Here is an 18,038-nt window from a genome sequence, read left to right as displayed (position 1 = left end):
TGAAAATATTTAATTAAGATAACTAATTAAAAGGTAAAGATTTTGATGAGTACTAATAAACACTAAACCAGTAAACCGTTACAAACTTTTAAGCGTGACCAATCTCGTCGTCTCATATACATAAGTTGTGCTTGATCTTAGCCAATTTTAATTATCAGCAACTGATGTTGGCAATTCAAACCGACAAAGAGGGCAAACATAACTAGTATGAAGCCATTCAACGATACAACCCTCATGAAACTCGTGTTTACAAGGCATTGTTACCTTAAGTGTTCCCTCTTTCTTGTTATCATAAAGTTCTTCAAGACATATCACACAATTAGCACACTCGTATTTCTTGATGATTGACCTTGCTAACGCCTCGATTGACACCTTGCTTGCCGGAGTAGGCTTCACCTCCTCGTCCTCAAACGACTCTAACTCCACCCATGCCATCAACATCTCATCATCCTCGCAAATACGATCAGTATAAGTAGATATGTCACATTCATAACAATAATCCCCATTATAATCAAATTCTTTAGAGTAATTTAACTCATTACAAACAAAATCTTTTATCCCTCGCAAGTATTTATTAGAATACTCTTCACTATGACCCAAAGACAACATTAAGTTGACATTATCAAAGTAGCATTCACCACAAAAAGGGTTAAAGGGATCCAATAAGGTGTTGTTGCCGGAGATACGATATGGTGTGATTGGTATGACGGAAAGTTGGCCGACTTCGTCTTCTTGATGGATAACCAATCGTTCAAACTCTTGGAGATTCAATCTACATTCAGGCTTGACACAATCACTAGGATTCGACAATTGTAAGTGAGAACAAGGAAATTGAGGAAACTCAAATGTAGTCATTATTTTTATTATTATGAGAAAAGAACGATAAGAAAATTCGGAGTTTTTTTTTTTTTTTTTTTTTTTTTTTTTTTTTTTTTTTTTTTTTTTTATGGACGGGATTAATCTTTATTTGATTGAAAGCTAAATCGTGAAATACCTTTGGGTTAGAAGGGTGGGGACGTTTATAGCTTAAGCTCCACGTTTATATTTTGTAAATATGGAAATTAATGTGTTAATTTATCCTTATCAGACTATATATTAGATATTTGTAAATTATAAAAAAATTGATTTTATGTTATATTGTAACAAATAATAACAACCAATAATAATAACAATAATCAAGAAACCCAGGGAATAATTATTATGTAATTAGGTAAACAAGTTAACTATTAATTCTTCATAATATAATGGATTGTTTATCATCTCTGTTTATAAATTTTTTTGAATTTGTTAGTTATTTAATTCTCAAGACCTAATTTTTTTTTTTAAGAAACAAATTATTTTGTGTAGAAGTAGCTTAAAGATAGGTTGCTTTGTAATCAATTTTTTTTTTTTTTTTGTTTTTTTAAAAAACTACCTGTAAATTAGCAAACGTTTGTCTAGCACTATCCAATATCGTTTTTCGTCCAATTTTGACGTTAGTGGAGCCCACTTCTTCACTTTCTTACCCAATTAACTCTCCTCTTTCATTTGTTAAGAGATTATAATGTTAACAATGCACGTAACAAACGTGGTTTTGTGATTGTGAAATTCAAATTAAAGGGTTTGAACTAGGAAAAGTATTAGTCGATATTGGGACCACTATAAACCTAATGCCTTTGTTTTTCATAAAATTGGTAAGAGCAAGAAAGGTTTGGCTAGTGTTAAGATTTATATAGATGGTTTCAATGGTAATATTGAATGTACTGAAGGGTTGGCATGTATTAAAATCCAAGTAGGTGAGAACAAGGAAATTGAGGAAACTTAAATGTTGTCATTATTATTATGCAAAAAGAATTAAAAGATCGATCAAATAATTTGAACTTTTTTTTTATTTGACTGAAAAGCTTTGTGTGTTCTTGAGTTATGTCAACCTTAGAAAGGAGAGGACAATATAGAAAAAAAGGAATTGAGTAAAGTCTTATTTTTATAATGATAAACCCTATTTTTACTTCAAAGAATAAATATAATAGAAAATAAGTAAAAATAATTTCAGTTCAGCAAAAATAATTTTAGTTTAATAAAATTATTTCAGTTCAGGAAAAAAAGTTTAGGTTTAGCAAAAATAATTTCACTTCAATAAAAATAATTTCAGTTTAGCAAAAATAAGGTGAAGTGAACGGGACATTACTTTTATTTTAGTTTATGTTGTTAATTTTGGAATATTCATTCCCTTAGGGTTATAGATATTTAATTTGTTCGTTACTAATAATAAAAGTCTAGGAGTGGATTTTCTTTTTATTTAATTATTTTGAGGGGGAGAGTTTTAAATATCTTTAAGAAAGACTTGTTTATATTTCTTTATTTTACATGTTATCGATCTTGATCTTGACCTAGATCTATCCTTACAAAACTTGATCTTAACCGAGAGAGTGATTCCTAAATTAAACAGAGTAAGTGGTTGTAAATCTTGTAATAACCTTATTGTTTTTAACCAAAAAATAAAATAAAATGTGAAATTTAATAATATAAAATTGTAAATCTCGGTTAATTGTGTATTTATGTGTGCAAGTCAAGGTTCTTAAGTTATTACTTATTATATAGTTAGTATAAGTTGCACGAACTAAACAAATCATTGCAAACATTTATGAGATAACGTGAATCAGATTTTCTATTATATTAGATTAAATTAATTACTTCTATAATTTGTGATTTACACCTTTCTAGGATCGAATAATGGTTATAATGTTTTTTTTTTAAAAAATGATTATAAGGATAGAGCAAATGAAAATTAAGCCGAAAAATAAAAATATTCTATGTAGAAAAATCAAATCTATGTCTGTGATACTGCTTTTAGCCCACGTGTGACATGGGGCCTAATAAATCCTAGGTAGTATTAGCTATTCACCTCCTTCATATGTTACTCTGTACTGTATTATCTTTTTCTCCATCTAATCCAATATTGAATATTTTTATTTAATTTTAATTTTAATATGATATTCATATTTTCAATTAGTAATTTTCTTACAAAAAATTAAAAATATATAGAGTAATATAAATCTTACATGCGTGATGCTCTAAAATTTTGGGAAAAGAAATTTCATCCCTTTAATATATACTCGTATATTAGATTATATTAGATTTCTTAAAAAGAAAATATTCAAATGTGAGTGATATTATTTTTACTTAGTGAAAAATATAGTAAAGAGCTAATACACACTCATTCAATTAGTATTACATCCTGTCAAAAACAAAAAAAAAATTCATGTACATCCACAGTTTTACTTAAGTTCATCCAAATTTTCTTAAATGTATGCAATATTGAATAGATTGAAATTTGTTTTACCCGTACCAGCATTATTTTAATACAATTAATTATTGGCTCGAGGCGATGCCCCCGTTCATCATAAATTTATAAGTTTGATCCAATTTACAACAAATGAGGTTCCTATCTAGTAAAATTATCACATAAATTCATTCATGCAATCAAGTTCAAGCATTAGTTAACATAATAAAAAATAACGCTCTAAAAATGACTTACTTATCAGAAGAGAAAACAACCTCCAATCTACAATTAGCCTTCAGCGAATCTAATAGCACATGAGTAGGCAAGAAGTAATTAGCACCAATTAAAAAATACTAGGCACATAAATTAAAAGGAAAATTTACAAATTGCAGCCATTAAAAAAAAATTGCAAATTGCAGCCCAAAAGTTATTATAAATTGTAAATTGCAACCTAATTCAATTTTTTCATCGGTTTGCGTGTAGTAAAATGTTCGATTAAGGTTTTAGCGGCCATTTTAGTCCTTAAGGTTCCAAATTGAGCTCGAAATTGGCAAATCTTACGGTAAGTGCCTCATTTTTACAACAAATAATAGTTGCCCACAAATCGATACATTTTTATTACGCAAAATGAGGCACTTACGTTATTTTTTTGTTAATTCTAAGCTAAATTCGGTTTCATAAGAACTAAAATGACCCCTAAAACCTTAACTAATATTTTTCAACACGCAAACCGATGAAAAAGTTAAGTTGGGTTGCAATTTACAATTTATAAGAACTTTTAGGCTATAATTTACAATTTTTTTTTAAATGACTGCAATTTGTAAAATACAAACTATAAATGGCTGCAATTGACAAATTTTCCAAATTAAAATAATGAAATTTTAAGCTACACACCAAAAATAATTTACCTCCAATAAGGATTTCGATGACAGATTTACTACAATAGTCTAGCAATATAGGAAGGGCCGGGTTTCCATTTATTTTTGAGCAAACATAAGATACATCAGTTACAAAAATTAAACACAAATGGGCAACATTATTTAGTTCAATTATTCAATCCACAAAATTAGCTAAAATTTAATGGGTTCTTCCACTGAGTCACTAGAATTAATGACCAAACGTTATAGTAAAAAATAAAAACGTGAACAATAATGGTTTAATTTCCATTTAAAGTTTCGACCAAAAAAATTCAAAACATAAAACACAAAAGACCAAACTCAAATGAGCATTGACATTTAGTTCAATCATTCAATAAAACCACCAAATTAGCCGAAAATTGGAATAAGCTCATCAGTTGCCAATTGAAGATTGATAATTATTACAAAGAGTATAACAAACAAAACAATTAAATTAAATGGAAATAAATTTAAACAATAAAGCTATTAAATTAGTGGAAAATTGAAATAAGCATATCAGTTACCAAATTAAGTAGGCACTAATTAATTTTTGCTCCGAACATCCAATTGAAGATTGATGATTATTATTAAGAGTAAATCAAGCAAAACAATTAAATGGAAATAAGGCGATGGGACCATTTCATATTGAGGAAAAGATGGGACACATGGGATGACACATAATACACATGTGGCGCCTAGTCATTTTGAGGGAAAGGTGACACATGGCGATTCCATGTTGTCCCTTTAAGTTTTAATAATATTATAAATTATAGATTAATTAGCTAGCTGGCTAGTTTGTGCAACTTAATTACACTCCTTTAAAAACCAAACTTGATTAAGATTATACAGAGTACTAAGTATTTACTACCTTTATTAATTATGTACAATGTGTAATTTATTTATATATCATTAATAATACCCAAAGTTTGACATAATAATTAATGGAGGTAGTATATAAGCATTAAACAGAAATAAAAAAACACATGATTTATATACCTACAAAATTGACAAATGTTTGCCGATTTATATTTTTACAATCCGAATTTACTCGAATTAAGATCAATTTTGTAAAGGATAGACCAAAATCAAGAGTTGCGTGGAAATTAATCAGAATATATATCGGAAGAATAAATTGTCAAACATCGAAGTATTTAAAATAACAAGACATGCAGGTCAATATGAAAATAGTTAATTAAAATTAAAATAACTGATTAAAAAGAAATAGTACAACGCTAACATAGGACAAACTTTTGAGCGAGATCAATCTCGTCGTTTCATATACATAAATAACAAATTTTAATTACCATTCAACCTTTGAGAAAAGTAATGACAAACATTTAATTTTCTCCCCTAAAAACAACATTAAAAAGAAAAGTAATAGACTTTAAGTTTATAACTAATATAATACATTAACACGAGTAATTTTTTTTGCATCGTCAACAACTAACTTGCGTTGGTAATTCAAAACGGCAAAGAGGGCAAAAATGACTAGTGTGATGCCACTCAACAATACAACCCTCGTGAAATTCGTGTTCACACGGCATTGTAACCTTCAATGCTCCCTCTTTCTTGTTATCATAAAGTTGTTCAAGACATGTAGTAAATTTAGTACTCTCGCAATTCTTGATGCTCGACCTTGTTAAAGCCTCGATTGACACCTTGCTTGCCGGAGTAGGCTTCATCTCCTCATCCTCGAACGACTCTAACTCCACCCACGCCCTTAATTCCTCATCATCTTCGCAAACACGATCAGTATAGGCAGGTATATCCCATACATACCGATAATCCCGATTATAATCAAATTCTTTGGAGAGACTTAGTTTATTACCAACATAATCTTTAATATCTTGCAAATAATTATTACAGCATTCATCAGTGTGACGCAAAGATTTAATTAAGTTGACATTATCAGAGTGGCAACGAGCACAAAAGGGGTTAAAGGGATCCAGTACGGTGCTATTGCCGGTGGCCTGGGACGGTATGGTGTGATTGGTACGACGGAGAGTTGGCCGACTTCGTCGACTTGATAAGTAACCAATCTTTCAAACTCTAGGAGCTTCAATTTGCATTCAATTTTTACAGGATCACGAAATTGTTGGTGGGAGCAACGAATTCGTGGACGCCTAAATGTCGTCATTATTATTATGGGAAAGATCGGTAAAAACATTTGAGATTTTTTTTAAAAAAAAAAATTGATTGAAAAGCATCGTTTAAAAGCAATTTAGATTTGGCTTTAAAGAGGAGAGGACGCTTACTTTAGGGATGACAATATTAGATGGATATCCGTTAAAGTGATCCATTTGCTTAAAATAAATAGCCAAAAATCTGAAATAAATGAATGAAAAGCGGGTGATGGATGAAGTGGATGATGGATCGGATCGGATGTGGATGATGATTTTTTCACCCGCTAACCATCCACCCATCCGTTTAACATATACAAAAATTTTTAATCTAATAATTTTAATTAAAAAAATTAAAATATACAATAAAAATACTTTGTTTGTTGCAAATTAATTTTTTTCAAAGAATATGTAGTAGTGTTTCCTTTTTATTTAAAAAAATAATAATTACTTACGGTAGAGATAACCATAAATTATATTTTATGTGAATTTTTTTTCATAAAACGTTCATCCATTAGTCACCCGATCCACCCGTTTCATCCGCGGATGATGGGTGGACGGATACGGATGATCGGTGAAGCGGGTGATGGATGGATGTGGATGATGAGATTGAAATGATGGACGGATGCGGGTGAAGCTCCACCCGTTCCGAATCCGATCCATTGCCATCTCTAGCTTACTTACATAGAAAAATAGGAATAGGGTAAGGTTAGCGTAAGCTCCTCGTTTAAATGTTGTAAAAATAAGATTGTGTTAGTTGATTTATCCTTAATTATGAGATATTTTAAAACATAAATAAATTGATTAGTTTGTAATTTAAATTTAAAAGCTATGTTATTCTGTAATAATAATAATTTTTGTGGTCATTATTATACAGACGTGGGCTAATATATTTAACTTTGTATTGAGTAGCTAGTATGGAGTACAAATAAACATGATCGATTGATGTTACGAGTATGTGATTGATCTCAAAAGTTTAAATAAACATGATCGATTGATGTACAATAAATAAATTTAACCTATATCTTTTTTATTTCAGGCCAAATTATTACTTTCTACGTCTCTATTTTTTTTGCCGTGTTTGATTTTTCACAATCTTTAAAACGCGTCTTAAAGCGTGGGCTAATACATTTAACTTTGTATTGAGTACGTAGCTAGTACGGAGTACAAATAAACATGATCTATTGATGTTACGAGTATGTGATTGATCTCAAAAGTTTAAATAAACATGATCGATTGATGTACAAATAAATAAATTTAACCTATATCTTTTTTATTTCAGGCCAAATAATTACTTTCTATGTCCCTATTTTTTTTTTGCCCCATTTGATTTTTCACAGTCTCTAAAACGCGTCTTAAAGCGTAAATAATTATATTTTCATACGCGTAAAAATTATAAAACTTGATATTGATAAAATATACAATGAGACGGATCACTAGGCGAAAAACCCCAATCCCCACCGGTTCAAACCACACATTCCCCACCGGTTTTGAACCGTTCTTGATTTGGGGGGTGCGAAATCCTCAATGATTTCCCACCGGTTTTAAACCGGTGGCAAAAATAACTTTTCGCACCGGTTTAGGAGAGAACCGGTGGCAAAACATCAAAATTATGTTATATATGGGGCACCGGTTTTCAAGTGAACCGGTGGCAAAAGTGCTCAAATATAACATAATTTTGATAGTTTTGCCACCGGTTCTCACCTAAACCGGTGCGAAAAGTTATTTTTTGGGCACCGGTTGATTAAAAAAACCGGTGCTAAAACCTGTTTTTTTTTTTAATTTTTTTTTTATATAATTAAAAACCTGCGCATCCTGTATTAATTCTGCCATTAAAATATATTATAATAACAGTAATAATAATAATAATAATTATTACCCGTATTATTATTATTATTATTAAAAATACTAATAATATAATAATTTTTACATTGAAATAATAACAACAATACATAAATATTAATTAATAACCGTAAAATGCGATACAATGAAATGTCATATAGCTTCTACAACTCATTAATTAAAAGGTGTTATATTTACAAACTATACTAATAACTAATGTATAAGTTAACAAGTTCAAATTAAATTATATGTGATGAAAGACGCTAACATGTCTCGAACTTCATTCAGCTCTTTGCTCGTCAATGGACCTCCTTTTGTACCTTGCAAAACTTGGTTAAACAAAAATGATGTTAGCTAGAATTAATTACTTAGGTTATGTATGTAAAAATACATTTACAATTTAAGTTAGGCAAAAATTTAATACATAGGCCTATATGACTACTACTTCACCTATTTTCTACATTTATTACCAAATCAACTCATTCTTCCTCATAAAATGTCAATATTACCTATTTAGAGGCAGCTAAGGCTTGAAATCACATTAAAAGAACAAGTCAAGTGTTTTAAGACGCATTTTCAACCTAAATGGTCGAAATAAGGCCTATATCACTACTTGTATGCCAATCTTCTATATTTTTAATCAAATTAGCTCATTCTTCCTCTTAACATGTCATTATTACCTAGTTAGAGGCAGCTAAGGCTTGAAATCACATTAAAAGAACAAGTCAAGTGTTTTAAGACGCATTTTCAACCTAAATGGCCCGAATAAGGCCTATATCACTACTTGTATGCCTATCTTCTATATTTTTAATCAAATTAGCTCATTCTTCCTCTTAACATGTCATTATTACCTAGTTAGAGGCAGCTAAGGCTTGAAATCACATTAAAAGAACAAGTCAAGTGTTTTAAGACGCATTTCAACCTAAATGGCCCGAATAAGGCCTATATCACTACTTGTATGCCTATCTTCTATATTTTTAATCAAATTATCTCATTCTTCCTCTTAACATGTCATTATTACCTAGTTAGAGGCAGCTAAGCCTTGAAATCACATTAAAAGAGCATTTGAATGATTTTTGGACGCAATGGCCCGAATAAGGCCTATATCACTACTTGTATGCCTATCTTCTATATTTTTAATCAAATTAGCTCATTATTCCTCTTAAAATAGTACAAAACACCACAAAAGCAAATTAACTAAGTCAATGGCATACCTCATCAAGCTGATGTAAGTCTGTACAATGACTCATTATGTCCAACATGAATCTCATCACGTATAGTCCGCAATCAACTCCGCAATCCCTTCGTACTAGCATTGCAACTCATGCGCTTGTAGCGCGACTTCTTGCATCGTGGACACTCTTCCAATTGTTCATATTCATTTCGATAAAGAATACAATCATTAGGACATGCATGTATTTTCTTATACTCCAAACCAAATGGACACATGAGCTTCTTTGCATAATAGTATGACTTAGGAATTTCATTCCCGTCAGGCAACATCTCAGTTAACACGGTCAACAAAGACGTAAAACTGTTGTCCATCCACCCATGCTTCAACTTAATGTTAAACAGTGTTAGCACAGCTGATAGTTTGGAGTATTTTTTGCACCCAGGATACAAAGGCTTTTTAGAAGCCTCCGATAACGACTCAAACACGTCACCTTCAACACCACGCATCATTTCATTCACCCCTTCATCCTCCACCTCATCCACCTGATCATCATCAAATCCATCCTCATCACCATTATCAACAATAAATTCATCATTCTTGTATTCCTCGTCCACACGAATATCATTGCTTCTATCATCATACACATCATTCCCAATAACATCCCCAATGTACTCTCCTTCTTCACCGTGCCAAATCCACACATGGTATTTAAGCCTAAACCCACGACAAACTACATGATCTCTAATGATATCAACACTATTAACCACCTTCACATAATTACAATCAACACAAGGACAATAGAGGCTATCGAAACCCATTATGCGCTGATAAGATGAAGCCCTCTCACAAAACTCTTGAACCCCATCAAAGAATTCTAATGTATCACGTCTACCATACATCCAGCCACGATCCTTCTCCATTAAGTAAATTGCCACTAAACATGGCAACATATTACGAATAATGTATAATTGCTACATCTATTATATATGTAAATCAAATTCAAACACACACCATGCATATAACATTCATATAGATACAATAAAGCATATATGCTTCCAAAGGGTCCTTATCGCTCCAACCTAACCCATCCTTGAACGTTTACTCTCACTAGTGAATGTATGTCGACTTTCCAATTTTAAGGAAAATCCGGCAGCATTTTCCCATAGTTCTCCAAGTACACGATGTAGGTAATAACTTACCCACATATGTACCCAGAGAACATGGTGATCGAGGAAATGCTAAGCCAAGATGTTCCTTAAAATCGAAAAAAGAAGACATACATTCACCACCTAAGTGAGAGTAAACGTTCAAGAACAGTCCCAACCGGGGACTATTCAAGACTTTCTCCTAATGAGAAAGCCTTGAATGGGTATCTAGGCATATGATGATGCAAGCATTTATATAATTTTGTATTAATTTGTCATTAAACAATACACAAGTTGTAATGGCATGAGAAAACTTTCATCATGAATCAAGAAAAAGAAACATAGACTAAGTTTTTAATTCATACCACAATTGAGCTAAATTTGTAGTCTTCAAGCTAAACTTGTGCTTCAATTCACATATGAATCTATAAAAAAATTAAAAAGAAAAAACAAAAGTTAGTAAGTAATTAATACCTACATACATTGCTAAATAATAACGCATCATTAACCAAACTAACAATTGCTAATCACTAGTTTTTTTAAATTTTTGAGGAAGCACTGTCAAGCTAAGCTTGCTTTCTGCATTTAGTGTGAAAGAACATCAGATTACATACGTCTTTTTGGCACAGCCCTAGGGCGCTTATAATGGTTCATAGATGGAGAAGAATGTTAGGGTTGAGGATTATGAAACTAAGTTCAAATTTTTATGTTAGTATGTTAGTATGTTAGTATTACACATCCCTTCAATTGCTTGTGCTCTTGCGGAATGATGAAAGCAATATAATTAGCTAAGACCTAGAACTGAGATTTTAAAGCCGAAACACTTGGAAACTTGGAATATGATTAGTATGTTCTAAATATGTTAGAATTGCTAAGACCTAAAATCAGTATTATTGTTGCTACGTAGTATGTTGGCTACTGGAAATTTTCTGTTAGCTTCACAAATTTAGATGCTTTTAGTTGACATTAGTTTTCCTGAGCCGAGAAGTCTTTCTTGCTGCATCATTTGGATTCTGTAACTTATTTACTTTTTTAGTTCAACCCTATTATATGACTCTGTATAGATGAAGACGTAGAACTTGGATACTCACAGCTGTGCATCGAAGGTTCGGGGAATATTGCAAAAGTCTTGAGACTGGTACAACTAAGATGAAAAACAAGACATTGGTTTGTTAAAACCCCAGAGCCGGGAGCAAAGACTAAGACAAATTTCAGCAATAAGCTTCTGAATTTCATTTACTCCATGCCCAATTTCAGCAAAATGCGTAGGTTTTCATTTGTCTTTATTGTGTTTACTTCCACACGCTTTCTTGTTACATGTTGAAATCTCTAGATGTTTTCTGATTTTGCAGTCTCCAAATTGTGAAATGTTAGAATTATATTGAGCAGTGTTTGGACTTCTATATTTTTAATACTTGTTAATTTATACAGACTAAGACTAAAATTGTAAAGTTCAGCTAGTAAAGGTTGTGGATTAGATGCAAATCAGTTTTTTGGGGTTTGACTAAGGCAAGGAGCAGTAGTTGTGGGCACACTGGTACAACACTTTTATGGCAATCATGTGTTGTGTGTGACTGGATTGGATTTGAAGGTCTTTTCATAAGTTATTTTGTCTTCTCGGTTGTTGGGGGACAAAGTTACTTATAGCTACGTTTTGGGCTAGGTAGCTGGGGTTTGAAAGTGTTAGTAACCGAACTGCTGTAAACAATAAAAACAGAACAAAGTTACCGGGAAATAGACTGAGTCGCGGACTATGTCGCTCTCTTTAGAACATTCACGGTACTGCCCTTTAATTTGTGCAAGCAGCTCGTACAACAACCGGATGTTCCCCAGGATAAAACAGCCTTCCTCTATTGTAATTATACCGGTGGAACTGCACAAAACCACCGGGCAACTAAACACCAAAAAAGAAATGAAACTGCTCGAGGGTTTTGTTTTTGTGAGGAAAAATAGAGAGGAGAAGAAGATTGCTTTCTGTATTTTTTGTGTATATAAAACAGGAAATCAACACGCCTTTTATAGGAAAAATTGCAACGTAACTGCTGCTGTTTAATTAGGCACTAATCACGCAATTAAAACGGTCATAAGTTGAACGTTCAAAACGGTTACAGAAGATTAATGCGTGGCAAAACGTTTAGCAAAAAATCAGTGAAAACGTTTGCATGATTAACGCTCCATTAATCAGTTTTGAAAAACGGTCAAATGTAATCAGTCAAAAACGTTTAGCAAAAATCAAGGAACTAATCACGCAATTAGCCTTGTCCAAAAAATAAGTTTATTTAATAAACCCGACCCGACCCAGCCCGGCTCGGCGCTCGTGTGTGATAGATGGTTTACCATATAGGTCCTCCCTCTCCACAAAATGTGGGTAGCCCAAGGGCCACACCCCTTTAGCCCACTCTCTATATTATAAAGAGAGTAAAACTCTCATTTCCCACCAATGTGGGACTTTGAGTTTTTTCACAAAATTCACACACTACACACTTGTTGTTCCAACAGAAAGTGTTACTCGGTTGGAGAGGTTCAAAGAAACTGGGTTAATTTATAATGCTGGTTTCTGTTTAGCTGACACTTTGTGCTCTTGGTTTTGTCCTCTTTCTCTTTTCTTCTCCCAAAAAAATTGAAAATTAAAAATTGAAAAACTTTTTGCTCTCTCTTCCTTACTATAAAATTAAAATGGTCTGCATATTGGATTTTGATGCTATCAAGTATATCCTTTTATTTTTTTTTTTGTGAGCTTTATATTACCAACTTGTTACTTATTTTCCCTTCTAAATGAACTATGTGTTGTCTGCTGGTGTATGGATGACTCTTACAAATGCAATGAGATCCTGTGAAGGTCAACGATGCTTAAAAGATTAGAAATAGAAAATTGTGAGGAACGATGTTATAACTCGAAGTAGTTTACCTGATTCCTGGGATGCAAATGTAGATCAAGCAAAGCTAATTCAGGAAATAATCCAGTAATAAAAGTAGGGAAATCTCGAGGTTTAACTTAATTAAGTAAACTTAATAGGAGAATTTGGAGCATTAATGAGCTTTGTAATTCATTCATATGCCTGCAGTCACACCTTTTATTGGCTTATATAGCCTTAAAATGGACTGAACTGGCAATTACATTAATTGTAAATAAACATCAGCATACTGTCTGAGTCCTCGATCTGAAAAAATTGAGGGTAAATTGGCTTATCCTGTTTAAAAAGAATCCTGGGATTTGTTTTCAGTGCTAAAAGTTTTGCGGGAGTTCTTATATCTTGTATAATCTTTGAAAAATTTCTCATCTAAAAGTGGGAGTGCCGACTAAATTTAAGGAATCATTATTACTACCTTGCTAATTGAATTTGAGACAGTATCAATGTAACCTACTATTGCATATATCATTACGCAAGTTTTAGAGTCACAAGTGAATAAAAATGCCAGTATCTTTCTGTATTTACTCTTATTAGCAAGCAAATTCAAGCCACAACCATCCAATATGCAATGCCTGAAATCCTACTTAATTGGTGAGCATTTTGATGGCAATCACATCAAAAAAATTCAAACATTTTTACATAAAGAATCAAGGAAACTCATCACAGAAGATTGAGGATTATGGCAATCACCTTAATATCTCCACAAGCTGATCAACTCCACTCTCACCAGGGAATAAAGGCTGCAAAAGCAAGCATACATAGACCACGGTTATGATGTATGAATCAACATAGTCTCGCGAACTCAACTAAAACCATTAAAGTAAAAAACATACTTGTCCAAGCAGCAGCTCAGCAAGAACACAGCCAGCAGACCAAATGTCAATTGCTGTTGTGTACTCAGTTGCTCCAAATATCAGTTCTGGTGCACGATAGTATCTGGAGCATATATAAGATATATTTGGCTCTCCTTTCACCTGCCATTAAAATTAAAAATATGGTGTTACAGCCAATAAAGAAAAGATAATATCAACAGCAATGAAGCTGACAGAGTCAACTAACAACACAAGATGTTAGAACAGGAAAACGAGGACGAACCAAGACTTTAGGACTTCCAAAGTCGCAAATCTTTAATTGGTGTGTATGCGGATTGACCTGAATCAATAAAAAGATGATATGAGATTAACAATTGAAAAAATTGATTTCTACAGCAAATTAAATCTAAAGCTTCGATGCACAATCCCATGTTCTACCACAACTAAAGTTGTTAAAGAGTTTGATAACTTTCTTGAGCAGGTTGTTAAAGAGCACCAACACCAGGATGGTCAAGGACACAGCAGAAAGGGTGAAGAGAGCAAAAATGATGAGATGGCTAAGGACTTTATAGATGTTTTACTTGATGTCCAGAAAGAAAAGAAAGCTGGGTTCGCCATTGACAAAGATAGCATCACAGCTCTAATACTGGTAAGGGTAACAATCTATCTCCATTTAACATCTTCCTGGGTACAGCCATCAACCACAATGTTCGTACTCAACAATCCTTACCATTTCCTTCTTTCACTGCTGCCTCTGTATAGCCCACCAATCTCTGAGCCATGCTACCCAAAGGCTCAACCTCAAATTACCACCTTGCCCATGAACCTATTAGTCCATTAAAGCCTTGTCACTTCAACAACTTTCTCACTTCAACATATTAAGGCTTTAAGGCTTTTGTGTAGAGGGGAGATATGAAATGATATGGAGCTTAATTCCCAGCAGGCTTGCAAGAAGCAATTCAAATAAAATTCCCTTAAATAAGGATTTTTAGACCATATACTATATACTGAATTCGAAATCAAATCAACGACAAACCCTACATTGCGAAAACTGAAATCAATAATCTAAAAAGGACAAAAACAAATTCTTACCTGATGTGGATTTAAACCCCTTAACTTAATAAAGAATCTAAAATCACACAAGTAACACAAGCCCTTCGAATTTCCTAAGAAAATCGAACAACTTAAGAATAACGAACCGGATATGACTTTGAAAACGACCACTCCTGGAACGAATTCAACGCCTCTCAAATTACCTAGACCACTCCTGGAACTAAGTACTTTGATGAACAAAACTTAGACTACTCCTAGAACTAAGAATTGAACGTTCTAATTATCAAAACAACTCCTTGAATTGAAAACTAGCAAAAGAATTTGTAAGCAATTAAGCAAAACAAACAATAAACTTGTATTGAATTTTCTGGTTATGGTTGTGTATACAAAGCCACGAAAAATCCCTTATTTATAGACTAAACTAACTATTCCTAAGTCTATTCGAACTAGGAAAAAAAAACCCTAGCCTTGATCCCCAAGTATCCTAGATAGAATAGGAAAACCAATTCTAATGGAACTAGGAAACTAGTAATAAGACTAGTTCTAATTAAACTAAAACTTCTTAAAACAATTCCTAATTGACTTAGAAATTATTTTAAACTAAAATAACAGAAATTAAGAAGATTCCTAATTGCTTAAACCAAGAAAAACCCTTTCAAGTGAAAGGTAAAAACTTGCAAGCAAAAAACTCTAGAAAAAACTAAGTTAGGAAAATCTTTCTTTTCGTACTGCCGCCGAACCACCACCTCACGCGCCGCCATCATCGACACGCGCCCCACCGCCGTGTAGCTGGACTCAGGCCGGAGCTAGGGAGCCGGCGCGTGGCACCCAGATCGGCGCGTCGCCGCCGCTGCCGTCGTCGGAACCCAACTGGACCTTGACTTCTTCTTCAATGGCTGCGCATGTTAACCATTCTTGATTCTTTACTCCAAGCTCAAACCCTATTGGCCTTAAAACCAATATGATTGGCTCTTCAAAAGAATTTCCCTCTTGATCCACATCATTCTCCCCCTCTTCAAAAGAATTTGTCCTCAAATTCGCATCATCCATGTAAGGAGAACAATTCCATGAAACCATCCAAATTCGACGAATACAAGCCAAAAGAACTATTACCTCAACGCTAGCAATTTTAAGCAATGTAACAACATCACCACGAGCAAGGCAATATTTTAGAAACAACCAATTCTCAATTTGGTCCTTGGTCTTCGAAGTTGACCATAAGAACACTTTAGGCTTCATGATATTTTTCTCATGTATGACTAACAATTTCTTCTCTTTATGCATGCCTAATGAATCCACCACTTCTAAAGAAACCATTAAATTATTATCTTGATTCACGAATGGCTCCTCAATAGTATCAAAAACCTTTTCCGACACCACCATTGGTAGATCATTATGAATAATCTGATCTTGAACAACGTCACACACAATTGGAACATCAATTGTTTCACTCACCTTTTCTTCGAGCTCTTTAGCACCTACATGTTCCTCTTCCTTATCCTTTTGACAATCTTCCTCCATCTCTTTAACTTTAACGCGGCATGGAATAATAGTTAAAGGAATAAGTTTGAACCTCTTGTTTCCCACCTTGACCGAATATGTGTTGGCCACACCATCATGTTTAACATGTCGATCAAATTGCCATGGTCTTCCTAAAAGAACGTGACAAGCACTCATAGGAATCACATCGCACCATAATTCTTCCTTGTAATTGCCAATGGAGAAATTCACCAAAGCTTGTTGTTCTACATGAAAACCCATAGAATTATCTAGCCAACCCAACTTATATGGTTTTTCATGATCTCTTGTAGGAAGTTGGAGTTTAGTAACCATCTCTGTAGACGCTACATTGGTACACGAACCACTATCAATGATCACCCTACAAGTTCTATCAACAACTTTGCATCGAGTATGAAACAAACTATCTTGTTGACCTTGAAAAATAATTTCTTCATGTAAATTCAGTCGCTCCATAAGCATATGTTTGTTACCAAAGCCAAAATCTACGTTATCATCTTCATGTTTTTTCTTCTTTTTATGACCTTGAAGTAACTTTGCAAATTCATCCATAGATTTTCTCAAAGCTTCCTCCATAATTATAAGACAAAAACAGACTTAAAAGACCCCAAAACACACAGGAATAACCCTCAAAAATCGCAACACAACTTGGAAGAAAATCGCACACAAAGAGCAGTAAGTATTAAATCGGACCAAAACTGACACAGTTGCGGAAAACAGTCCAGTTTAATAGCACACGAACTCGAAAAATTCCGAAATTTCACAGGCAGAAAGTAGACAAAATTTCACCCAAAATCAAAAAAAGAATCACCTGAAAAGACCTTGTAACGAAGGAGAACGAGCCTTCTGAAGTTGACAGAAAAACTGGTTATCCGAGAACAAGTGCGATTTGATGAACGAATTGTTGAACGATCAAAACCCCTGAAATCTGATACCAATTTGATGTGGTATCACACAAGCTCTGATACCAATTTGATGTGGATTTAAACCCCTTAACTTAATAAAGAATCTAAAATCACACAAGTAACACAAGCCCTTCGAATTTCCTAAGAAAATCGAACAACTTAAGAATAACGAACCGGATATGACTTTGAAAACGACCACTCCTGGAACGAATTCAACGCCTCTCAAATTACCTAGACCACTCCTGGAACTAAGTACTTTGATGAACAAAACTTAGACTACTCCTAGAACTAAGAATTGAACGTTCTAATTATCAAAACAACTCCTTGAATTGAAAACTAGCAAAAGAATTTGTAAGCAATTAAGCAAAACAAACAATAAACTTGTATTGAATTTTCTGG

General features: G+C 33.2%; 1 protein-coding gene across 2 annotated transcripts; it reads right to left on the bottom strand.

The window, feature by feature from the left end:
* Nucleotides 1-8,263: 8,263 nt before the first annotated feature.
* LOC110719804 (glycogen synthase kinase-3 homolog MsK-3-like) lies at nt 8,264-14,935 on the bottom strand. Of its 2 annotated transcripts, XR_002511169.1 has the most exons (7): nt 14,894-14,918; nt 14,447-14,503; nt 14,185-14,325; nt 14,042-14,091; nt 10,805-10,864; nt 9,335-9,481; nt 8,264-8,449 (listed from the first exon to the last, which is right to left on the bottom strand). XR_002511169.1 is itself a non-coding variant. In XM_021898788.1 (6 exons), the coding sequence occupies exons 1-6, from the start codon at nt 14,894-14,896 to the stop codon at nt 8,401-8,403; spliced, it is 360 nt and encodes a 119-aa protein (XP_021754480.1). In that variant the 5' UTR covers nt 14,897-14,935; the 3' UTR covers nt 8,270-8,400. The 2 variants fall into 2 exon arrangements, 1 of the variants encoding a protein (XP_021754480.1); XM_021898788.1 differs by lacking the exon at nt 9,335-9,481 and having other exon boundaries at nt 8,270-8,449; nt 14,894-14,935.
* Between the last annotated feature and the right edge of the window lie 3,103 nt (nt 14,936-18,038).

Source organism: Chenopodium quinoa, unplaced genomic scaffold, assembly GCF_001683475.1.
Source record: "Chenopodium quinoa cultivar QQ74 unplaced genomic scaffold, ASM168347v1, whole genome shotgun sequence".
NCBI lineage: Eukaryota > Viridiplantae > Streptophyta > Magnoliopsida > Caryophyllales > Amaranthaceae > Chenopodium > Chenopodium quinoa.
Note: the sequence above shows the minus strand (reverse complement) of the source record. Positions and strands in the feature narration are given on the sequence as shown.

Bases quoted from the DNA above. Each gene is read 5' to 3' on its own strand.
- LOC110719804 (XM_021898788.1), bottom strand. The intron at 14,326-14,446 runs GTTCGTCCTCGT...TTTTAATGGCAG, and splicing joins TTGGAAGTCCTAAAGTCTTG to GTGAAAGGAGAGCCAAATAT. The intron at 14,092-14,184 runs GTATGTTTTTTA...TTGCTTTTGCAG, and splicing joins CTGAGCTGCTGCTTGGACAA to CCTTTATTCCCTGGTGAGAG.